The sequence below is a fragment of the Cynocephalus volans genome, chromosome 1 (assembly GCF_027409185.1).
Source record: "Cynocephalus volans isolate mCynVol1 chromosome 1, mCynVol1.pri, whole genome shotgun sequence".
Classification (NCBI taxonomy): domain Eukaryota; kingdom Metazoa; phylum Chordata; class Mammalia; order Dermoptera; family Cynocephalidae; genus Cynocephalus; species Cynocephalus volans.
This window is the reverse complement of record NC_084460.1, coordinates 81,666,780-81,692,284: the sequence shown is the minus strand read 5'-3', so window position 1 is coordinate 81,692,284 and position 25,505 is coordinate 81,666,780. Positions and strand designations below refer to the sequence as shown.

Genomic DNA, 25,505 nt, shown 5'->3' with positions numbered 1-25,505 from the left:
CGGGAACATGGCGGGGAGGCCTGAGGTTCCCGTTTTGCCATCGCGCGAGCCGGACGGAGCGGCGCCTAATGTGGTGGCGCAGCTCTCGCAGTGGGCGGACGACCACCTGCGCCTAGTCCGGGTACTGCCGCCCTGCCATCGGGCGGGTGGCGGGCGCAGGACGGCGCAGAGCGGGCCAGGGAGGGACGTGTCCCGGGGAGGCCTCGGGCGGGGGGACTCCGCCGGGGCCGCGGGGGAGGGGACTCAGGAGGGGGACGTTGCGAGGGTGGCGTGTGCGGGGCCGCGGTGGGGCAGGCGACCAGTTGTGCCTCATTACTGCAGGGACTGTGCTGGGCTTGGGGTACATCTCAAAGCGGGTCGCAGCTCAGCTCGGGGGTGCCGGCGCGTCCGTAGAGCAGCGGGGGAGGCCCGCCGAGGAGACCGAGGAGGAGCACGGACGCCCCGCAGGCCCTGGGAGAGAGGAAGGCCTCCTTTTTTCTTTTTCTAAAGTGAAACGAGAGGCCACCGTAGTCCGGGCAGGGAGCGAGGGAGCGCGGTGGTTAGAAGTCGCCGGGTGTGGGTACAGAGAAGGGAATCGAGGGAGCTGCCACTGGGTTGACGGTGGTGATAGCTGCTGCTGAAGGAGGTGGAATAAATGATTTGTTGGGAAAATCTAGAGAAGGTTTTGGACATGTCGACATGGAGATGTGTGAACTTGAAGATGCTCATTAGACTTCTCAGTGGGTTTCTTGTTGCTGTTCTAGGCAACTGGATAGTCTGGTGTTGAAGGGAAGTCAGACCTGGACGTAGAACTTTGGGAATGAGCTGCATCAACTTTAAGTGGTATTTAAAGCTAAGATGACATCTTGGAGCAAGGGAGAAAAGCCACTGAAGGAGCCCTAGAACCAAGAACTGGCGAATTCTGACGTTTAGAATCTGGGGAGTGAAAAGAAGGAGATCAGCAAAAATGAAGGAGAAGACAGTGAGGGAGGAGGAAAATCAGGAAAGCTAGGTATCCTAGAAGCCAAGTGAAGAAAATATTTTCAGAAAGAATATTTCACTTTAAAATTCTGCTCAGAACTTGAGTGAGATGAGCTTTGCACATGCTCTGCAGCCAAGCAGCACAAGGTCCAAGGCCATGCCTGTTTTCGCTCATTATTGTAGACCTAGTCCTTGAGGTAGTGCCTGCCGCTTAGTAAGTGCTAGACGAATATTTACAGCATTAATGAATACACGTGTTAATTGATGAAGCCTTGATTCTAACAGTTAAGCAGGAATAGATGCAAGGGTTATTTCAAATTAAAAAATGACTTCAGAAGAATTGTGGGAGGAAACAGTGTCTAAGTTAGCACAAGGATTTATTATTACAAATAACGCAGTCACAGAACCCAAAGAATGTACCTTGTGTATATTTTCAACCTCATTTCTTACATACTTAGTTGTATTTATTGAAGGAAAGTATGTTAGATTATTCCTCTTTTTAAGGGAGTTGCAGTGTTCTTAATTTTTTATTAAACTTCTTTATTTCTACTTCGGTTTAAATGAAGCACTTTTAAAAACATCACTAAGTTTTCCGCAACCATTTACCCATATATTATACTGTATATTTGTCAAGGTGCTATATTTTAAGGTTTTAGTGACACGGTTTTCTACCAAATACTTACATTCCCACCATGCATGCAAGGTTATGTTAATTACTATGGGCACTCTACAAGAAATATGAGACCGGTTCACTCATTCAAGGAACTCAAAGTAAGACAATCAATAGAGAACAACAACATAATAATAGTGTGCGTGTGTGTATAATTACTGTGCATTCCTGATTGTTTGGAAAAGACTGGGAGTATTATAAAAGTTAAAAGAAGGGAAGATCGAAGTGAATGGACAAAGTTTTGGGCTTAAGTGGGCCTTCATTTGAAGAATATGTATTGTTTGGACAATTAGATATAGGGAAGATAGTCTTTTCTTCCTCCTTATTTGTGTTTTCACTATTGTGAATAATAATCAGTGAGAATTAATCATGAAATCTTTTTCTGTAGAACATCAGCACCGGGATGGCCATAGCTGGAATAATCTTATTTGTAAGAAGTGTTCGACTGGTAAGTTGAAAAATGAAAAAGGCATTACAGTAAGCAATAGACAGTTAATTTATTCCCACTTCAAACAGTTTTTATCTCAAGCAGTGTATCATTTTATTATTCATATCAGAAGCTTTTAAGTAGTATTTTAAAACAAGGAACGTATTTCAAGATCTTGGTTTAAAAGTAACACATCCACAGGATATTACAGAAAATAATTGCACAACCTTTATTTCCATAATAACTTTTTAATGCTTAAAAAGGAATCTGAAAAGGATTTAGTTTGCTAGAAGGTTATAATCACTGAATTTGCATTTCAGACATTGCAGAATATCTCAAAAGTGTTTTCTGTTGTGTTTTTACATTTAGAGCACAGTTGAATTATGTTCCTTACCACTGAATAATTTATGCTTTCACTTATACTTTTTTGGCCCTTTTCATTATGTTTTAATAATAGACATACTGGAAATCAATTTGGTAATTCAAGATTTACAAGTATATTTTGTTTTTCAGGGTTTTTTGTGGTAAAATGCACGTAACATAAAGTTTACCATCTTAACCACTTTTAAGTATAGATAAATTCATATTGTTGTTCATGATTACCAATATTCATCTCCAGAACTCTGTTCATCTTGCAAAACTGAAACTCTCTACCCATTAGACTGTAATTCCCATTCTTCTTTCCCTTCAGCCTCTGGTAACCATCATTCTACTTTCTGTGTCTATGATTTTGACAATTCTAGGTACCTCATATAATTGGAAATATACTGTATTTGTCTTTTTGTGACTGGCTTATTTTACTTACCATAATGTTCTCAAAGTTCATCCACATCATAGCATATATCAGAATTTCCATCCTTTTTAAGACTGATAATATTCCATTGTACAATAATATCCCATTTCCATCCTTTTCAAGATGGATAGTATTTATTCCATTGTTTAAAAAGTTCATGGAAAGATTGGTCTTATCTTATTTCTTATTATTAACTTTATTTTATTTATTTATTTTTTGAATGCACCAAACATATTCACATTTATTATCTTTTTTTAAAGTAGATGATAGAGACTCAGTTTGCCAGTTTTCTTTTTTAAACCTAAACTTAGTGTTACATATTTGAACAATTGTGAAAACTTACTAAGTTGCCAGCATTCATGCCAGTTTTCACAACTAGAAAACATCCTTAATTTATATTAAACCAGAAATGTATTACCATTAATACCTTAAATAGTCTTTCACTACTAAATACTGAAAAGAATTGAACTTATTTCTGTAGAAGATTCATGCTGACAATGTTAACTTCGCATCAGGCTGACACCACTTGGCTCACATTTCAAACACAATGGAAGAGCAGATCCGTGTTGATGTTAGTGTACAATCCTGTACTACTACTGCTAAAGAGTCATTGCTCACCTTGGGTTACATTTAATGAAAAAGAAAAGTGCACACAGAGATTTACAACAATTTAAAGACAAAAAAAAAAAAAAAGGTCCTATTATGTGGTCCTAACAATGGACTCAACGGTCTATGACAAACAGGGGCTCTGATGAGCTGTTTATTAATACTTTAAATTAGATACAATTATACTGAAAGTCGAGTTCGTTTGAAATCTTCAAAAAAAAGTTCCCGTTAATCCTCAGATGGTGCTTGTTATGGTCACATTTCTGTTAAATGCGTGCGATGAATCACGTGTTATCCAAGCGCAGCAGCAGCTCCCACCGTTGAGGATGTTAAGTGACGTCGTCTTCAACTTCTGCTCTTTCTTGACCATTCTCGACAATTCTCTTTGTAGTGATTTTTCTGCCATTAGCAATTTTAGTAGAAGCTGATGTAGATCTGACGTTGCCCATCCCACGCCCACCAAGTGACATGGAAGCGACTGAACGAAGCCCCCGTGGCCTAGTGACCCGAATGAAGTCAGTCCTGTGTCAAAGGAAGAAAATCCACTCCCAGAAAATGGAAATCCACTGAAGGCAGAAAAAAACGACCCCCTGCCTTGACTTCTGCTTCCTCGGGGACCCCTTCCATTCCCAAAAAAGGCCTCAAATGGGTCTTGAAAAAAGTCTGATGAAAATGGGTCCCTTCCACTAAACGATTCCCTGAGGACATTATCTGGGTGCTGGAATGTGAAGACAAACTCAATGGATTGTCAAGATGACCTCCCCTCCTCCTCCACCGCTTAATCCTCCCTTGCCATATTTGTCACAGATCTCCCGCTTTTTAGCATCTGATAACACCTCATATGACTTGGCGACTTGCTGGAATTTTCTCTCTGCTTCTTTATTCTCAGGATTTTTATCTGGGTGCCACTTCAGTGCCACCTTCCGGTATGCTTTTTTAATATACTTGGGTGAGGCGTGTCTCTGCACGCCTAGAACTTCATAGTAATCCACCAGTTTTTATTTATTTATTTATTTATTTTTGTCTTTTTGTGACCGCTAAGGGGATCGCAACCCTTGGCGTGGTGTTACCCGCACCGCGCTCAGCCAGTGAGCGCACCGGCCATCCCTATATAGGATCCAAACCCACGGCCTCCGCGCTCCCAGCGCCACACTCTCCCGAGTGAGCCACAGGGCTGGCCCAATGCACCAAGTTTTAACAGATGGTCGCCCGAGGAACCAGGCGGGGCGGCCAGGTCTCCTTGGCTGCAACTTGGCTGCACTGGCGGCGACGGCTCCTTGCGCCAATTTTATTTTATTTTTTATTGAAACTTAGTTGATTGTCCAGATCTGTGGGGTACAGAGTTGAAAATACGTGTGTGCAATATGTGATACTCAAATCAGGATTACTGTATTCAACATTATACAGTGTAATCGTTTCTCAAGGCACTTTATCAATTTCTCCCTTATCCCCCTATTCCTCCCACTTTCCCACCTCTGGTAACCTCAGTTCTGTTCTCTCCTTTTGAAAGTTCAATGTATTGTGATTACTGTATCTTTCTTAATTTATTTTTAAAATTTGTTTATTTTTTTAGCTCCCACTTATGAATGAGGACGTGGTATTTTTCTTTCTGTGCCTGGCTTTGATTTCACTTACAATTTTCTCCAAGTACATCACTGTTGCTGCAAATGTCAAAATTTCATTCTTTTTTATGGCAAAATAGTATTCCGTTATGTAAATATACCACATTTTCCCTATCCAGTCATCTGATGATGGACATTTAGGTTGGTTCTATAATGTAGCCATTGTAGGTAGAGCTGCATATGTAAATAGAGCTGCATGGGAATGCAGGTATCCCTTTGACATGATCTCCATTCATTTGGGTATATACCCAGCAGTGGAATTGCTGGATCATATGGCAGTCCTATCTATAGTTGTCTGAGGAAACTTCATATCGTTTTCCATAATGGCTGCACCATTTTACAGTCCCACTGCAGTGTAAGAGGTTTCCCCTTTCTTTGCATCCTCACCAGCATTTGTTATTCTGTCTTTTTGATAATAGCCAGTCTAACTGGAGTGAGATGATATCTCAATGTGGTTTTGATTTGTATTTCTCCGATGCTTAATGATGTTGAGGATTTTTTCATGTATCTGTTGGCCATTTGTATATCCTCCTTTGAGAAATGCCTGTTCAGCTCCTTTGTTCATTTTTAAATCAGATTATTTGTTTTTTTGCTCTTAAGTTGTTTGAGTTCCATGTATATTCTGGATATTAATCCTTCGTCAGATGCATAGCTTGCAAATATTTTTCCCACTTGTAGGTTGTCTTTTCGCTCTGTTAATTGTCTGTTTTGCTGTGCAGAAGTTTGATATAATCCCGTTTGTTAATTTTTCCTTTTGTTGCCTGTACTTTTGGGGTCATATTCATAAAGTCTTTGCCCAGTCCTACTTGCTGAAGTGTTTTCCTTGTGTTTTTTTTTAGTAGTTTGGTAGTTTCAGGTCTTTTTAAAGTCTTTAATCCATTTTAAGTTGATTTTGGTATATGGTGAGAGGTATGGTCTAGTTTCATTCTTCTACAAATGGATGTCCAGTTTTCCCAGCACCATTTATTGAAGACACATCTTTTCTCCCAGGTATTTTCTTGGTGCCTTTGTCAAAGAGCAGTTGGCTATAAACATGTAGGCTGATTTCTAGATTCTCTATTCTGTTCCTTTGGTCCGAGTGTCTGTTTTTATGCCAGTACCATGCCATCTTTCCAGAATCCTCTTTCCTATTAGTGTATTTTAGAATGATTCTTGCCATAGGATATAATTTTAGTTTTATGAAGAGTAGTGGCATGGATTTATTGCTTCTGTGTATATTTATTTTCTACATTTATTGTTCCTGTATTATTTTACATTATTATTTACTATACAACATTAATCTACTATACTATATCTTTTTCAGTGTTTGCCTTTTCCCCCATGATTCCAATTTCAGAACTTTTATCCTCTTCGTTTTTTAGTACCTTGAACTCATTTTTAACCTTATATTTAATAGGCTTTTTCTTATAACACTTCCATGATTTTGTAAGTCATTCATTTTTAGCAATATGCATATATTTAGAATGGAACTTTTAAAACTTTAGTTCTTTTCATTCTACTTTTTAGTTTATTTTATAAACTATATATTCCATGACATATTTGCCTTTTGAAGATTTCAAATTTGCTAAACTATTAAATGATCTGATTAAGAATTTAGGTAGGGCTGGCTGCTTAGCTCACTTGGTTAGAGTGTAGTTTTATAACACCAAGGTCAAGGGTTTGGATACCTGTATTGGCCTGCCGCAAAAAAGAAAAACAAACCATATATATATATGTAGGTAAAAATAGTGCTAAAGGATCATTCCTTGTTAGCCTTTAAAAAATACGTGTGCCAATTATGAATCATTTTATGCTCTTCATTATTTTTGGCATATTGTTCAACACTTCACTTTGGTAATATTAAAACCAGAGTGAGTTACTGTTTTTTATTTTTCACCTTTTTTGTCACTGACTTCTTGTGTCAATCTTGCTTATACAGTGTTAGGCACACTATTGATATATGTAGAAGCCCTCAACAGACTTTTGCTTATATCCTGTTGTCACATGGCCACCTCTAAGTTGGAAGGGAGTCTGGGAGAGTGGCCACTTAGCTTTTCCATCCCTTACAGTACATGGTGGCAAAGGAGAAGGGATTTAGGTATGGGTATTGAGTTAGCCAACTGTGGGCCTACCACAGGGAGCCTTGATAGCCCCTCTTCAGCTTTCTTTTGTATTGCAGTTTTTCTTCCCTTCCTCCCTCTGAGAGTTTATAAAGTATAAATTACAAAAATTATAAATAACATTTTGGTAATTCTTGCGATATTTCAAATGTTTTCATTATTATTATTATATCTGTTATAGTGATCTGTAATCAGTGATCTTTGATGTTACTATTGTAATTGTTTTGGGACACTACAAATTGTAGCCATATAAGATGGCAACCTTAATCAGTAAATGTTGTGTGTGTCCTGACTTCTCCATCAACTGGCTGCTCCCCCCAGCTCTCTCACTCTCCTCAGGCCTCCTTATTCCCTGAGACACGACAATATTGGAATTAGGCCAGTTAATAACCTACAATAGCCTCTAAGAGTCCAAGAAAAAGGAAGAGTCAAATGTCTCTCACTTTAAACCAAAAGCTAGGAATGATTAAGCTTAGTGAGGAAGGCATGTCGAAAGCTGAGATAGGCCTAAACTGGGCCTCTTGTGCTGAACAGTTAGCCAAGTTGTAAATGTGAAGAAAAAATTCTTGAAGGAAATTAAAAGTGTGACTCCAGTGAACACAGAAATGATAAGAAAGCAATGGGCCTGGCTGGTTAGCTCATTTGGGAGAGTACGGTGCTGATAATACCAAGGTCAAGAGTTTGGATCCCTGTACAGGCCAGATGACAAAAAAAAAAAAAAAAATCAAAACATCCTTATTGCTGATTTAGAGGAAGTTTTAGTGGTCTGTATAAAAGATCAAACCAACCATAACATTCCTTTAAGACAAAGCCTACTCCAGAGCGAGTCCGTAACTCTCTTCAGTTCTATGAAGGCTGGGAGAGGTGAGGAAGCTACAAGGAAAAGTTTGAAGCTAACAGAGATTGGTTCATGAAGTTTAAGGAAAGAAGCCGCCTCCAGAACATAAACGTGTAAGGCGAAGCAGCAAGCCCTGATGTAGAAGCTGCGGCACATTAGCCAGAAGATCCAGCTAAGATCATTGATGAAGGAGGCTACACTACACAGATTTTCAATGTAGAAACAACCTTATATTCGAAGAAGATTTCATTTAGGACTTTGAGAGCTAGAGAGGAGAAGTCAATACCTGTCTTCAAAGCTTCAAAGGATAGGCTGACACATTTGTTAGGAGCTAATGCAGCTGGTGACTTTGAGGTGAAGCCAGTGCTTATTTACCATTCTGAAGATCCTAGGACCCTTAAGAATTATGCTAAATCTATTCTGTCTGTGTTCTATAAGTGGAACAAAAATACCTCGATGACAGCACATTTGTTTATAGCTGGTTTACTGAATATTTTAAGCCCACTGTTGAGACCCACTGCTCAGAAAAAAAGATTCCTTCCAAAATAATAAACACATTGACAATATATGTAGTTACCCAAGAGCTCTGATGGAGATGTACAAGGAGATTCATGTTATTTTCATGCCTGCTAATACAATATCTATTCTGCAGCCTATGGATCAAGGAGTAATTTCAACCTTCAAGATATGTTATATCAAAATGTATTAAAGACTTATAGATGAGACCTGAAACTATAAAAAAATCCTAGAAGAAAACATATGGGAAACACTTCAGGATGTGGGACTGGGTAAAGACTTTATAAAAAAGACTTAAAAGCACAGGCAGCAAAAGAAAGAAATAAACAAGTGGGATTATATCAAACTGAAAAGCTTCTGCACAGCAAAGGAAACAATCAACAGTGAAAAGACAACTTACAGAATGAGAGAAAATGTTGGCAAACTATACATCTGACAAGGAAATCAAACAACATAACAGTGAAAAAACAAATAATCTGATTAAAAAATGGGCAAGTAAATTGAATAGATATTCCTCAAAGAAAGACATACAAATGGCCAACAGGTACATGAAAAAATGCTCAACATCACTAAGCATCAGGGAAATGCAAATCAGAACCACATTGAGATATCATTTTACCCCATTATACTGGCTGTTATCAAAAGGACAGAGAATAACAAATGCTGGTGAGGATGTGGAGAAAAGGGAACCCTTCTGCACTCCTGGTGGGACAGTATATTAGTGCAGCCATTAGGGAAAATGATACGGAGATTTCTCAGACTACTACAGATAGGACTGCCATATGATCCAGCAATCCCACTACTGTGTATATACCCAAAGAAATGGAAATCATCATGTTGAAGGGATACCTGCACTCCCATGTTTATTGCAGGTCTATTTACAGTAGCTAAGATGTGGAAGCAACCTAATTGTGACTTGCTTTAATGCAGTATTTGACCCACAGTATCTCTAAGGTATGCCTGTACATAATTTTTATAGATGAGAAGATGTATATTTAAAGAAGTGAAACAATTTTCACAAGATCATCCAGTTAGTAAGTGGCAGAGCTGGATTTCAAATTTATGTCTTCTTGAATATGAAACCTTTCTTTTTCTCTTTATCAGCATGTTTCCAGCTTTTATGTGTTTGCCTTTAGGACATCTCCTTCACCATCTGAAGTTTAGTGCAGCATCCTTGCAGGGGTGTCATCTTTCTGCCTCTCCTAGAGAGTCAATTGTGTTTATCACAAGCTCAGGATTCACTTCCTTCAGAAATATCCTCCTCATCTGTTCCTGTCCTTTGGTTCTTTCCCTTTTTGATCTTTTAGCATGTATACTTTATCTTAAACCTATTCATGTACTGCTCTACAGTTGTATTATGGCTGTTTTATGTATATTGTTTGTTCATCCTCTAAATAGTCCCTACAGTGTCACAGAAGCACAGCACTGAATTTCTGCTGTTGTTGGATCCAGAAGTAGACACAATGGGAACGTTTTTTTTTTTTTTTTTGAAACATGATTGTATGTATCTGTGGGGTACATAGTTTTATATCAGTACCTGTGTCCAATATGTGATGCTCAAATCAGGATAAATAGTACATTCAGTATTACACAATGTAATCGTTTTTTTTTGTGGCCCTTTATCAGTTTCTCCCTTACCTTTCCTCCCCCTTTCCCATCTCTGGTAACCTAAGTTCTATTCTCTCCTTTTGAAAGTTCAATGTATTATTGTGATTGTTGTATCTTTCTTTTTTAAAAAAAAAAATTTGTTTATTTTTGCAGTGGGACCTTTTCCACATAGATTGTAATAAGCTCTCTGAGAGCAGGAATATATGGGTTCTATTTCAGTTTCTTCTTTTAGCCCCTTAATAATTTCCAAAGCTTCAAACATTAAGGCACTCTTGGAACTTTTTACGTATATTCTTTAATATACGTAAGACACCTCAGAGTTAAAAGGGATGGACTTTTAGTAGTTGAAGACATCTTTAATGGCTCTCTTTACTCCCAACTCTTACCTTCCCTGGGCAAAGTACTCTTGGTTCTCTCATGTGTTGTGGTTCCCAGGTTCCTTACTTTTTTTTTTTTTTCCTCTTTTGACTTTGTTCCAGTTTGTTAAAGCCTTTTATGAAATGTGAAACCCAGAGTAGTACAATATATTCTACATAGGGCCTGATTTAGGACAATCTCTCCCTCATTTATTTTCTTTTGGATCCTCTTCCTAATATTGTTGCCTTAGGTTGAACTTTTTTTTTCTTTTTGGTGTAGGTTGGGGGGTTGCACTTTTTGTTTTGTTTTGTTTTTTAGCAGCCTTGTCACACTTTTACTCATTTTGAGTTTAAAGTTAACTAAAACCCCCAAACCTTTTTTATGTATGCTACTATTACTTTATCCTCTCCCATCCTTCATTAGTTTTGGGGAGTACAGGGGCAGGCTTTTATCTTTTAATCCATCATTCTGGCTGTCGGGATCTTTTTAATACTCACCCTGACTTCTAGTATTCATATCCTTACAAGCATCTGGCTATCTTGATGTTTGGTTCTTGTGCCATCATTCAAGTTATTGGTTCTCATATTGAATTGGAGAAGATCCAGGTAAGAGTTCCATGGCTTAAACCTAGAATGTCCCCTCCCATTGACATTATTTAACTCATTGGTGTCCCCTCAGTGATATTGCTAAGCCATGTTAGGAGCCATCTGACTGTGGATATCTAACACATTTCTCTGTTTTCTCCAGACTTGTAATAAGCAACCTTGTCGGGTGTCTCAAACTCTTTGTGGTTTGATTCAGGATTTCTTCTCTCTTTTGTTTACATTCTGCATATTCCATATTCTTGAGTAAATATTGACAAATCTAGAATCTGGTTTTTTCTTCCTTTTTCTTCTGAAAAATTTTGTCACATTTATTTGCCTTTCATCTAGATTAACCAGTTGATCACATTTTGCCACAGTTGTGCTCTCTCTCTGTGAAACCATTTGAAAACAAGTTGCAGATATCATGAAACTTTATCCATAAATACTTCATAGTTTACTTACTAAGAATAAGAACATTTTCCTACATAACCACATTAATATTATCACATCTAATAAATTTAACATTTCTGCAGTAGTATTATCTGAAATACAGTTCATATCCAGATTTGTTTTCTCAAAAATGTCCCTTATCATTTTTTTTTCCCATTCCAATAATCAGTCAAGGATTATGCAGTGTTGATAGTTATATTTTGTTAGTCTCCTTTAATCTAGAATATTACCCCCACTTTTTCAAAAATTTTTATCTCTCATGATGATTTTTGGAGTCCAAGCCATTTGTCATGTAGTACGCCCCTTAGTCTGGGTATGTCTGTGTCCTTATTAGATTCAGCATAATGATGATGTGTACCTTCTACTTCATTGCACCAAGATTCATGATGTCTGTTTGTCCTATGATATTATCACATCTAATAACTTTAACGGTAATCTCTTAGTATTATCTAATACCCAGTCCATATCTAGATTTTCTTAATTGTCACAATGGTGTTTTTTTTTTTTAATAGATGATCAGTTCAAATTGGTATTTGAATGGTCCATTTAATATATTTGTTAGTTACATCTTAAGTCTCGTTCTTTAAACCCCGCATAGCTTTTTATCCCCATACCATTGATTTGTTAGAAAAACTAAGTCTCTCATCCCATAGTATATTCCACATTCTGGATCTGTCTGCTACATTATTCTTATTTTAAAAAATGTTCAGTTCGACTTTACTGTTGTAGGAAGTTGGGTACTAATTTATTGTTCTGTTATGTGAGACTCTTAATTAGTCATGATTATGAATGAAGCTTGTAGTATCCTTAATGTGGAAGAAAGAGGCATAAAGTTGACTAACCCTAGGGCATTACCTAGGTGTTAGAGATTAAAGTAAATTCCTAATGTTGGCCTTTTCTCTTCTTTTTGTAAAAAGTTTGCCTTTTTCTCCTACAAGATAAAAAAATAAAAAAATCTTGACAGTTAAGATTCTAATTTAATTTAATGCAGCTTTGTTTAGGTTTTTCTGGCAGTACCTGCATGAATAGATTGTACATATATTGAATAGGATAGTGCTTGCTTAAACAGATTTGTGTGGTTCCAGGCACAGATACATATTACTGCCCTTTGATGAATTGTGTCATATTCTGAGGTTATAAGCTTTTAGAAGTGAGGAGTCTTTTAATGTTCTCTATACAGTAGCTTGAAATAACAAAACAGTGAATTATGAGTTCTGAATAATGTTCCTATAAATACTTTTGATTAAATCATATTAAAGTATTAATATAAAATTAAGAAACAAATTAAAATTTTTTGATGGTTACATCTTCTCATTAATGTTTAAAAATAATTTGACAATTTTAATTTTGAAATGAAAATAATAATAAAAGGTTATATTTTTCTCCTTGTAAATCAACAGACATCAAAATTTACAAGCTCTTCAGAAATTCCAGTAGAATTTATAAGAAGAAATGTTAAACTGCGTGGACGATTGCACCGAATAACTGAGAATGGTTTAGAAATTGAACATATTCCTATTACTTTACCTATTATATCTTCATTGAGAAGTAAGTAATGTGCGAGAATAATAAGACTAAGTAACTATTATAGTGTTCTTTTTTTTTCTTTAATGTATTTTAAAATTATTTATTTATTTATTTTTGGTGGATGGCCTATACAGGGATCAGACTCTGGATCTCGGTGTTATCAGCACCATGCTCTAACGAACTGAGCTAACCACCCAGGCCTGTAGTGTTCTTTTATTAGATCTTATTTATAAAATGGCAAAAAATGTTATTTTAATTCCTAGTAACCCTCCATTGTCTATGAGAGAAAGTCTGAATTCTTGGCCTTATATACAAAGAATTATTTAATTGGCTCCAGGTTTTCATTCTTCCTTCCCTTCTTTTTTTTATTCAACTACTCAGTCTTTCATTCAGGCATTCAATCATTCATTCTACAGATGTTGACCATATATTGTGGTGTAAGGCCTAAGCTAACTATACAAGGCTGAGTGAAACTAACAAGATGCCACTAACCCTTGCAGCTTACAGTCTAGGTGGAAAATGGACAATGAACAAATGAAAAATTGTCCTAAGATCTACGAAGAAAAGGAGCAGGGTGCTAGGGTAGAGAATTATTAGGGGTCATGTGAGGAGTAGAGGAATCTACACAGATAGAGTAGTCAGAAGAGGCCTCATTGAAGAATTACTATTTAATCAGAGACCCAAAGAATTAGAGCGGGCCAGCTAGGAGGAGCATAGGTGGGAATAAGCTTTACTCTTTTGATAAAGAATATGAAGGCTTATATGGCTAAGGCACAGAGAGCAAGGGGGTGAGAGGTACCAAAAGAGATTAGAGGGGTGGGCAAGAGCTAGATCTTTCCTGCTGCAAATCCCCTTACTCCCTGCTCCACCTTAAAGACCCCGGCCACATAGACCTTATATATGCTTATATATATGCTGCTTATATGCATTCTCACATGCCTGGGCATGGTTCCATCCTCAGTGTCTTGGTTCCTGTCTTGGCCATACGGAACTCCAGCTGATGCTTTTGTATCCAGCTCAATTGTCAGCTCTTTTGTGAAGTTTCCTTAACTCCCAAGCAGAATTAGCCTTTTTCTTTACTGTGCCCTGCAGCAATTTATACACACTGCAATTACAGTAGTTATTCACCTTTTCCTATAATTATTAAGTGTTTGGGTTTATGTCCCCCACTAAACTGTGAGCCCCTGGTGGGCAGGGACCTTTTCTTATTTATCTTGATATTCACTGTTCCTAGAAAAATACTTATTAGCCAATAGAGGTTTGGTAAAATTTGTCGAATGAATTTAGTTCTATTTAAAGATCTTATTAATATTATTTTAATTTTATGAAGAAAGGGATTCTTAATACTTTTACCCCCAGATGAATGAATATCACTCTGTTCAATGAGATATAACTGTAAAGGAATAACATTGATTTTTTTCCCCCCAAACGTACTTGACATGATTGATTATTTTAACAAACCAAAGAGAACTTAGACAATTTGAATGAGTGTTGCTCCTTAAAGAGAGATTACCTAGGTTTGTTTTTTTTGGCTATTTCAGATCTAAGCAATATTTACACTTCCTAAGTCCTTTAACTTCTTAGTTGTTGTAGTAATTAAAATCTCTCCCATTTGAAACAGTAATGACTCTTTAGAGGTTAGACAGCAAGGTTGCCACCTGTGGTTGTCCAGGCCATGCATTGCAGGACTTTGGGTATGATATTCAACAGGAATCTGCTTCCTGAAGTTGTGCAGTGCTATAGCACTGTAATCATCATATGCATATATGCTTATTATTATTAATGGGTTTCACATCAAATAATAATGTGTTTAGGTAATTTGGTACCTAGAAACAAAATTTTGGAGCTGAAAGAACCTCAGAAAGCCTTAATTTCTGCCTTACTTTTTCTTCTCCACTTATTTTTATTGCCTTTATTTTATTGAGTTAAAATGTATACAGTCTTCTAGCTGATAATTGATGAAATCAAAGCTAGAAAACAGTTTTTGTGCTATTCAGTTCAGAACTCCATATGTAAAAGGTAAAGAAACAGATGGACATATGTGTTATACCTTTCAAATGAGACTCAACCACTACAAATGTAATGATAGTGCTAATACCTTTTTTATGACTGACATAAATTGCTCATGTGATAGAGATTATTTTGCACTTTCAGAAATGAAACCTATTTACCTGTAAAATGTTGTTAGAGCTAGGAAGTTGCTGCCCAAGCAACATTTTGAATGATATAAGATGCTAGAGCATAATCTTGATTTAAAAATAGCTATTAATTTAAGTTCCTTATATTCCTTTCACTAGTTTTACTCCCTGGCCTAGATTGTATAATGAAATTTTGACTTTATGGTAAAGAGGGCCAAGATTCAGGCCCTAACAGTTGAGGCCATTTTTCCCAAAAGGGTTTAGTTCAAATGACTACATCATAGTAGAGGCTGCGTGGTGTTGTAGAACATATATTGGTGTGGAAAGCTATGGTCTGTTTCTAGTTCTAATCTGTGGGTCCCAGCACCATCAAATAAGACAATTATAAGATTTCCCAGACTCCTTCCTCACGACTATTCTGTGAAACCTCTCCCCTTCACAATCTTTTGTTTTGTCTGTCTAAATGAGGAGTCACACACACACCCCTTAAAAATTGTAGACACTTTAATCCTTCAACAGATATTTAATGAATGCCTGCCTGCACTATTGCTACAGTCTCAGTGTATAGTGACAAACAAAATGGACATGAACCTACATCACAAAACCTTCAGAGTAGTTAGGAAATTATTCAGAGCTTCTTTTATCCCTGATGGTAAAATATAATGTTTTTGACATATGTGTAGATGAAGCCCATGTGACACAAAATCATGTGTTTCATGAAGTTACCCATTGTCATGAATCCACTTGTAGTAGTATATAACTCTAGGGCAAATCAATATTTGTATCATGTATTATCTTTCTGAAAACCTTAAAAATATTTAGTGACTAAGTTTCCTACCCATCTCATAAGGCAGAAACATAACAAACTCAGTGTTGGTTTGCTTCAGTATTCATTCATGTCTGCAGTTTTTCCAGGTGCCCGTGGTCTTTCCCCTACTTGACATACTGTGCTCTACTCCTTCCCCTGCTTCTTTTGTTCATTTGCAAAACCCAAGTCCTGCCTTTTTGACAGAGTACTCTTGGCCTCCTCCACTGGAGCCCATGTTGCTCTTTCCTCTTAACCTTCCAGCATCATCTGTGTCTTCCCATCCAGTATGAATTGAGATTTTAAAGACACATTTGCATAAAAGATTTATTGAAGGGCTGGGAAGATAGACAGATTCACATCATAGATACACAAAACTAAAAAAAAATCTGAGATTAGAAATCATACACTTTTAAAGTAACATTTGTGCTGGTCAGTTAGCTCGGTTGGTTAGGGAACAGTGTAGATGACACCAGGGTCAAGGGTTTGAATCCCCATACTGGTCAGCCACCACACACACACACAAAAAGCAACATTTGCTTTTTCACAAGCCTCTTAATGCTTTGGTGGAAATATATTATGATGATAACTTACCTAACTTCGTAGATTTTTTTCTGGAAGTTTTACTGTTAAATTCTTATTGACCACATCATATTTTAAATGCTCAATGAGGAATTTTCTAATTTTAAGATTTAGGACATTAATACTTAAGGTTGATTGACAGTATTGAATTAGATTCATGGGCCATCCTCTTCAAGTTTTTGGTCCCAAAAGCTTTGGTCTGAAAGACGATGGGATGTTTTATTGGAAGATGGTTGGTGGGGTTGGCAACATTAAAAGATTGGAGAGAGACATCAGAATTTTCAGGTTTCCCTTAACTCATGTACCAATGATTCTAATTAATCTAATCTTTATTATATATTCTGCTTTAATCTAATTTGTATATTTACTTTAACACAAAGTTTTTGCTAAAGGCATAATCCTCACACCTTTTGATGCTTCTCTAACTGAAATCCTAGGGCAGTTTTCAAGAAGCCCATATCCTAAAGAATATGTTTTTCTATTATCAAATAATGTTAGTTTTAGGAAATCATATTGAATTCAAATATTATTTTTTCCTATAGATTGGGTGAACTTAACTTTATGCTTTCAACCAGTTTTTAAGAGCTCAACATATGTTAAATGTATAATTTTTTTTTTAAACACACTAATTTTTTTTTTTTTTTGTCAGCCATTAGCCCTTTTTGGAAAGTTGTCTCTTCTTCATATTATGTTGCTTTGAAAATAAATTGGTAAAATCCTGTCTGGAAGTCAGTTTTGCAAAATGTATAAAAAATAGTAACATTGATGTAGATCAATATTTGTTGAGATGAGAAAACATTCTCAATAAGTTAAGTGAAAAAGCATTTTCTATAGTTCTGTTGGTAGTAGCAGCTCATATTATTAAATTACATGTCTATAGCTTTATGTATATATGTATAGAAGTAAGTCTGGAAGGTTGAAAAAAGCAGATTATATTGGTTAGATGTCACTTTCGGTTCTGAAGCTTACTGAAATGGGTTTTTGAGGCTGGCCAGTTAGTTAGAGCACAGCCTTGTAACACCAAGGTGAAGGTTTGGGTTCCTCATACTGGCCACCTGCAAAAAAAAAAAAAAAATTCTGAAATGGGTTTTTGAAATTCCTCCACTTGTTACACACTTGTATTGTTTTATTTTTTTTTTATTTTTTAATTAATTAATTAATTTATTTTTTTCCCTTTTTCGTGGCCGGCACTCAGCCAGTGAGTGAACCGGCTGGTCCTATATAGGATCCGAACCCGCGGCGGGAGCGTCGCTGTGCTCCCAGCTCCGCACTCTCCCGAGTGTGCCACGGGCTCGGCCCTTAAAAGAAAATTTGAATATAGGAATAAATGGACCTACATTTAGAACATCTGGGTATTTATAAATAAACATAATATATTCAGTTGTTTTTCGGGGGCCAAGTGACTTTGGAATTTGCTTTTACAACGTGCTATTGAAGCTAAATTCTTTTCTACCTAACCTTTTTTAGAAGAGCCATATGGTGTTTTACTGGTTAAATTGGCTGGAGTAGAACTCACTGAAACTGGGAAGGTGTGGTTACAAAAAGAGCTAAAACCTTCCCAAACACTATGGTTCCAACTTCTTGGAAAGGAGAATTCAGCACTCTTTTGCTACCTTTTAGTGAATAAGGTAAGTAGTGTGGAGAGATAACTAGCAATATTTTATTCTTATTATTTATATGTAAATACTTACTAATTAGAACTTTGAATATTTAATGGGACTCTGAATTTTTTTATCTCTTTAAACTCTACTAATAGTGATTATAAATAGACAACTAGGTGTTTCATATATAAATTGTGTTTTAGTGTTTTATTTATATATGTAATATATGTTTATTATAGAAAAATAAAAAATTAAGAAAAAAAATCCTTCAAGTTATTAATGACTCTGGACATTGCTAATTTAAGGAGTATCTTCATACATTTATTTGTGCATGGATATATAATATCACACTTGTTATAGTTACTGCACTGTGGGTGTCCATCTCTCTGAGAGCACAAAACCTTCAAGACCAGTGCAGGAGAAAAAGGATTTATTCCTTGCAAGTAAGGAGAACATGGAGGATCGCTCTTAAAGCAGTGTCTTCCCAAACAAGGGAAAGGAAATATTGCCTTATATAGCCAAAATTCCTGCCTAACTTCCCACCCAAGTTCTCACTGAGGTCCTGTCATGTAAATGAAGGATATAAGCTCGTTCAATTTGAATTGGTTGACTATGGGACATAGTTCATTGGTCAGTTCTGAAGACAAATTTGCATTTGGGCCTGAGACGGAATGTGACCCTTGGGCAACAGCAGGACTTCAGGGATTTGTCATACAGGCTAAACCTTGACCCTTCAACTAGTACAGGTTATAGTCCATAGGTAGCAAATTGAGACTTCCCCATAGTAGTTGACCCATGACATAAAACAAGGATAGGCAGGTTGTGGAAGTCCTGGCTCCTCCTTGGGCAGAGATTTTAACATTAAAATGAGGCAAGTTCAACCCTGGGACCCGTATTACATTTTTAGCCTGTATATTCAAGGGCAGTTTAATATTTCATGGTTCATGGCTTCTGGTTGCCTCCTGCAACAACAGAAATTCACAACAAAGGGTTATGACTGGCTCACTTCCTGTTTTGGACTGTTTAACAGTGGTGATTGCCTGGGCATTTAGGAGACCCTGGACCCTAGGTTACATTGTTAGAAACCACTTGTTGACTGAGGCTTGTCAACTGGAGGTTACAAAGGACACTTTCTGAAGGTAAATACCTATATTGCTTAATCTGGTCCAATAACTTGTTGATAGGTATGTCTTAGTGTATGTCCTTGAACTCAAATGTTGAGCATTTTTTTTTTTTGGTGGCGGTGGGTAAGGGGATCTGAACCCTTGACCTTGGTGTTAACAACGACACCATGCTCTACCCAATAGAGGTAACTGGCCAGCCCTGAGCACTTTTAAGTGCAATTTTTGGTCATTGGTGGGTCATCTCAAGATGTTACCTTTATGATTGGTCATAGCCATTATTTAACTGGGAATAACACAGAGTTTCATTGTTCTGAATCCTTAGATGTGCCTCACTCCACATTTCTTTTGGTGGGCCATCAGATAGTTTTAATTCCATAATCACTTCAATGATATGTAGCTATTCAAATTATAATTATGAAGACTGCAACAACACAGAAAAAAGTTTGGCTTCATTTTTTAAAATACAGAATACAAAATTGTATCTAGACTGATTTCTTTTTTTAACAGTAAAATATTTATTTATTTACTTATTTATTTTTTAATTGAAACATAATTGATTGTACATGTCTGTGCAATATCACATTGAATATCAATACCTGTGTGCAATATGTGATGCTCAAATCAGGATAATTAGTATATTCAACATTACACAATGTAATATTCTTTGTGGCCCTTTATCGATTTCTAACTATATTAAAAATGTATTTTTGTGGATGATTACTGGAAAGGGAATATAGAAAAATAAAATGATTGCAATGTTATTAAGACTAGATTAAGAGCAATTTTTCTTTTTTTTTTTTTGTGGCTGGCTGGTACAGGGATATGAAACCATGACCTTGGTGTTGTAAGTCTGTGCTCTAACCAATTGACGTAACCGGTCAGCCTAAGTTTTCTTGTTTTTAAAGGACTTTATATTATATAACAAGAATATATGAAGAAATAACCTTCATATTAAAATGATTAGAATTTTAACTAATTCTTAAGAGCTTTTAAATTAATAAAAAGTCTCATGAAATGTATTAATTTTTGCATGTCCAGATCATATTCTGTTCTTTCAAAATCATAATTATTAAAAACTAATTGGTCAAAATTAAGTTAATAATACAAAATTATATTAAGCATCCCAAAGGCCTTACAAAAAAAATTAGTTTCTCTTTAAGTTGAAGAGTATAATTACCAAAAAACGGACATGATTATGCTGATGATTAAAATGATAATAGTATATTTTGAGTATTTGCTATTTGGCAGACACAGAGTTAAGTGCTATGCTTATATTATTTAACATATCCTGCAAACCACCCCATGACGTTGTTTTTAGTTCCATTTACATGTGGGGCTCTATACTCTGGTTTCTCTTCAGATCGCATAAATCTTTCGCCTTTTACATGTGGGGCTCTTAGGGAAGATAGTTGCCTTGGTCAGGGTAACCAAGTAGAAGAACCTGGTTTCGGAGCCCACACTTCATCTTATATTGCTTTCTAGGTGACCAAACTATTCTATATGAATATTGTGATAATTTACTTTTCCTGTTTGAAGTTTACTAATGTGTGAGGTCGAATTTTAGTTATTCTGATTTTGGTTCAAGGAAATAAACTCAAAATTTAAAAGATTGAGAAAAATATGATAAACCCTATATAACTGTTATTTACTAACCCCTTATCATCATGAATTTCAAGTTACTGCATTTAAAGGAACAAATTTTATTTACTTAATGTTAATTATTTAACTTAAATTTTTTTTAAAGATTACTTTGTTCTTTTAGATCGTCTTAGAAAATGTCTCCTAGTTTAAACTTGGAATTTTCACAGTTTTAGAATTTAACTGTTAATTACTTGTCTCATGAAGCTATTAAGTTATTAATACTTTGTTAAGATTAAGGACTGGCCAGTTAACTCAGTTGGTTAGAGCACAGTGTTATGACAGTAAGTTCAAGGGTTTGGATCCTCTTACCAGTCAGCCACCACTACACACACATCCAGAAGATTAATCTTATTAGATTAAAATCCCACAAAGACTCTAGACATAGCTAAACAGGATCTCTGTTTAGTTGGTGGAGAAAAAAAGAAAATCCCATTTATCTGGTTTCATTAGAAAGTGAGGTATTGTATGAATGAAATTTCCTGAAGGATGAAGATTCAAGGCCCAGGCCTATTTTTATGTTAATTATTTTGAGGCAAGTCTTTAAAAATTGTATTTATATGCCAGTGCCCTCCTAGGGACTGGAATTCTGTACCTAATTTAAGCAGTTCAGCCCGGATTCAGTTTATTTTGCATTTGTCTACTTTTAGTTTCTTTAGTTTTCTCTAGTTTCTTTTCCTGTGGCCTCCTGTCATTGCTCCTATCTTGTGTGTCCCATTCCTCCAAACAACAACCAACAAACCAAAAAAACACTTTTTATCATGAATTGCTTCTATGCCTTTTTGGTTTAGGATACATGAATCTGTAAAGAATTCTGTTTTAAAAGAATTGATTGACTTCGAGCAAGGGTCTCGTCTCATAATAAAATTCTTGGATTTAGTAGTAGTTGTTTTAAGCTCTTGAAGATCCTTTTGCTTTAAATTTCTGGCTTTTCTCTGGAGGACTAAAATTGCTGAATGACTGATTTTTAGGTAAATAAGTTGTTGTGGGGGCTTGGGGAGGGATAGGTTGAGTAAAGGGCATAAAGAAAAATCACGATTTGTAATAATAATATGCTTATAATAAATAAAAAATCTCTGAGATTAAGGAAAAATAAAGATTTTGTGGATATATGCATATAATAAGTTTCCTTAAATAATTGGTTTATGTTTGTTTTTTTTTATTCAAGGGTGGATATTTTAGTGTGAGTCTAAATGAAGAAATTTTGAGAAGAGGCCTTGGCAAAACTGTTCTTGTTAAAGGGCTAAATTATGATTCTAAAATCTATTGGACAATTCACAGAAACTTACTTAAAGCTGAATTAACAGCCATAAAAAAAGGAGAAGGAATATGGAAGGAAGAACCTGAAAAAGAAAGTTATTTGGAAAAATTCAAAGACTCCTGGAGAGAAATATGGAAAAAAGAAAGTTATTTAAAAACAAGTGTATCAGATTTCAACTTGAAAAAAGTAAGTTATTATGACAAATTTAGAAGGACATATGAAATATGGAAAGACAACATAAATAACTACTCCTTAATACTGAAGTTTAGAGAACTTATAAGTCGCATATATTTTCATAGAAAATGGTGAAATATCCAAGAGATCTAGAGGTGACTTACTCCAAAGAGTAGAATATGTAAATACATGGACATTTTTCAATGAGTCAAAATGGAAATATCCCCAAATGATCAAAGTTGTGGTCTAATGGTTTTTAAATATTAAAAAGATGATTATTATAAATATAATTAATTTAAACAAATTATCATTAATGTAATATGTTTTTAGGAAAAATGAAACACTCTGTATAAAGAGTTACCAGGTTTTTGGTTAGAGTGTGGTGTTAGGACACCAATTATAACACCAAGGTCAAGGGTTTGGATCCCTGTAACCAGCCAGCCAGCCAAAAAAAGAAAAAAAAGTTACCAGGTTGAAGGACTTCCAAATGTAGTCCTAATGTGTGAAGAGAAAGTTTACTCCTGGCCATTGTGTTATTTTGGGCAGCCATATTTTTTTGTTTAAAGAGAATATTTATTTTTCCAGCTTTATCTGCTTTCATTATCTATAATAAAGGAATTCTTTATGTCTGAGGCTACTCTTTTCTCGCAAGAGCTTTCTAACTGCTTGTGAATTTGGAGCAGTGCTACAAGAGAAGATCACATAGAACATTCCTGGTAATAAAGAATGGCTAATTTCTCCCTGTTGTTAGATGAGGGGATGATCTTGAGGACAGGAACAATGTGCTGAGGGTGGCAGCACAGAGGGCAGGAAGAATGAGGATCCCTTGTGACGTTGTTGAGCTCCTGAAGTAGCCAGTACTTGAACTGCACTTCTTCCCAATTTCTTGTTATTTTTTTTTTCCCCGCTTTCCTGTTTTATTTATTTATTTATTCCTTAATTTTATTTTGTCGATATACAATGTGGTTGATTATTGTGGCCCATTACCGAAACCCCCCTCCCTCTCCCCCTCCCACCCAACAATGTCCTTTCTGTTTGCTTGTCGTATCAACTTCAAGGAATTGTAGTTTTGTAGTTGTTATGTCTTCTTCCCCCCCCCCCCCCCCCCGGTTTTTTTGTGTGTGTGTGAATTTATTTATTTATTTTTAGCTCCCACCAATAAGTGAGAACATGTGGTATTTCTCTTTCTGTGCCTGACTTGTTTCACTTAATATAATTCTCTCAAGGTTCATCCATGTTGTTGCAAATGGCAGTATTTCGTTTGTTTTTATAGCTGAGTAGTATTCCATTGTGATGTGAAATATAAGTTTCTTTATTTTTAAAGCCAATTTGAGTTGGTTCAAATCATCCTGAAAGTATAAGCTTCTTTCATATGGCCAGCAATAATCCACTAATGTCCACAGAGTCTACAGAAGTTTTTTTTAATGATTTGTGATACTGAAAAAAGTCAGACTTACCATATGATCCAGATAGTTGACTCCTATTAGAATAGTGATACAGAATGAAAAGTTTACTGCTGCTGCCTGACTCCTTGTTAAAACATAAGGAAGTGGATTCTGCAATCTGTAGAAGTTTTAAGCATTCATTTTCAGTGAGGTCCAAATAATCCAAAGATTTTGTGTGTGAGTGTGGTTTTGTTTCATCACCTTTTTTTGGAATTGGATAGGATGTTACATTCTTGTTTTTGTTTCCTGGTTCTAATGCCTCAATAGCTTTTTGTTTTGTTTTAAGAGGATGTTTTACTTTTATTTACAGAGAAATTCAGTGTATATTTAAACTAGTTTTTGGCAAGCTCTTGAGCCTTTTTCTTTTGCAATTTGGCTTTGTGAATTACAGAATTTGGATCTGCATTCTTGCCTCATCATAGCTGTCATTGACTAGTTCTGATGGCCTCGACTAGCTCGGCCAGTGCACCACTGCCTTTCCAGTTATGCCATCTGAAGGTGAGGCTGTGCAGGTCTTCCTGTGACCTGACCTAACCTTTCCCATGATGATGGAGTAGGTATCCCCAAATTTATGGACAAGGTGAGCAGGAAGAAATATAGGTTAAGGGGACTTCTGTCATATGCAGTCCATATTTGGTGACTGTTCTTATTCTCCATTTAGATGGTGGCAGTATTAACACTCGAAGGTCATGTGGTCTCTGGGTGGGGAAATCCCATTGATTGGCCAGCACCTTTCTTCTGGTCCAACGACATCTGCTTTTTTTGGCTTTATTGCTGGTCTGTGTTGTAGACCAGCTTGTTTGATGGCCCAAGGGCAAGATGAACTGGGAAACTGAAGGAAAGCTAGAACTCATCACTGGAGACAGTTATAACAGGGCCATCTGAAGAAGTGAAAAAAGTCCCTTTTATATTGGATTTCTGACCAAAGCCCAAGTTCTCTGCCTTTCTCAAAAGGATTTACCACTTCTTAGTCTTGCTGGGGCTCAGAACATGACACTCCAGAAGACTGAGTATTTTAAGCTGAAGGAAATTGAGAAAATTACAGAAACAGGAAGGTCACTCTCTGCCCTCCCACCTTTCTCCCCTGAAGCAGGCCATAAAAAAATTCTGTGACCTACCTCTCCTGAAAGTATGTCAGAAGACCATCATTCTGGAGGGGCCCTGTCCTATACCTGGAGGCCAAGAAGAATCTGAACAAACAGGCCTTGCCAAGTTTCCTCCAGTTTATTGCCATTAGATCATATTCTTTTGTCCTCCAATCATACTTCTGCATGACTGTTCATAAAAATACACATTTCACCCTGGGTCTTCAGGTCTTCATTTCTGAGGGCTCCTGTGTCACATAAAACTTATATTAAATAGATTTGTTATGGTTTTCTCTTGTTAATAGGTTTTTTGTCATGATGGGTATAAGCCATGAATCTTGCAATGGGTGAGGAAAAGATATTACTTTTTCTCCCCTACAGTCTCCTGTCTTTGAAACGACAGGGTCTATGGCCTCCTTTTTTCCCCTTGGCGTTCTTTCCTTTTGGTTTCTTGGGTACCTAGATCCCCTTACTTTTAAAATATATTTCTATCAAATGAATTTAGTTTTCATGTTATTTCTAAAGGATTGGATTTTTGGCCCTTTTTCATCTATTTTTGTTTTGATTCACATTTCCTTTTGGGGGGTTTAGTTTT

The 25,505-nt window shown here is 36.3% G+C and overlaps 1 protein-coding gene across 1 annotated transcript; it reads left to right on the top strand.

Annotated features, from left to right (window-relative positions):
- Window positions 1-23,009, top strand: C1H3orf33 (chromosome 1 C3orf33 homolog). The gene is made up of 5 exons (XM_063105561.1): window positions 1-121; window positions 2,019-2,078; window positions 12,931-13,078; window positions 18,050-18,210; window positions 22,114-23,009. The coding sequence occupies exons 1-5, from the start codon at window positions 8-10 to the stop codon at window positions 22,513-22,515; spliced, it is 885 nt and encodes a 294-aa protein (XP_062961631.1). The 5' UTR covers window positions 1-7; the 3' UTR covers window positions 22,516-23,009.
- The last annotated feature ends 2,496 nt before the right edge of the window (window positions 23,010-25,505 follow it).

Coding starts and splice junctions, on each gene's coding strand:
- C1H3orf33 (XM_063105561.1), top strand. CDS start 8: ATGGCGGGGAGGCCTGAGGTTCCCGTTTTGCCATCGCGCGAGCCGGAC. Junction 122..2,018: donor ACCACCTGCGCCTAGTCCGG/GTACTGCCGCCC, acceptor CTTTTTCTGTAG/AACATCAGCACCGGGATGGC. Junction 2,079..12,930: donor TTGTAAGAAGTGTTCGACTG/GTAAGTTGAAAA, acceptor GTAAATCAACAG/ACATCAAAATTTACAAGCTC.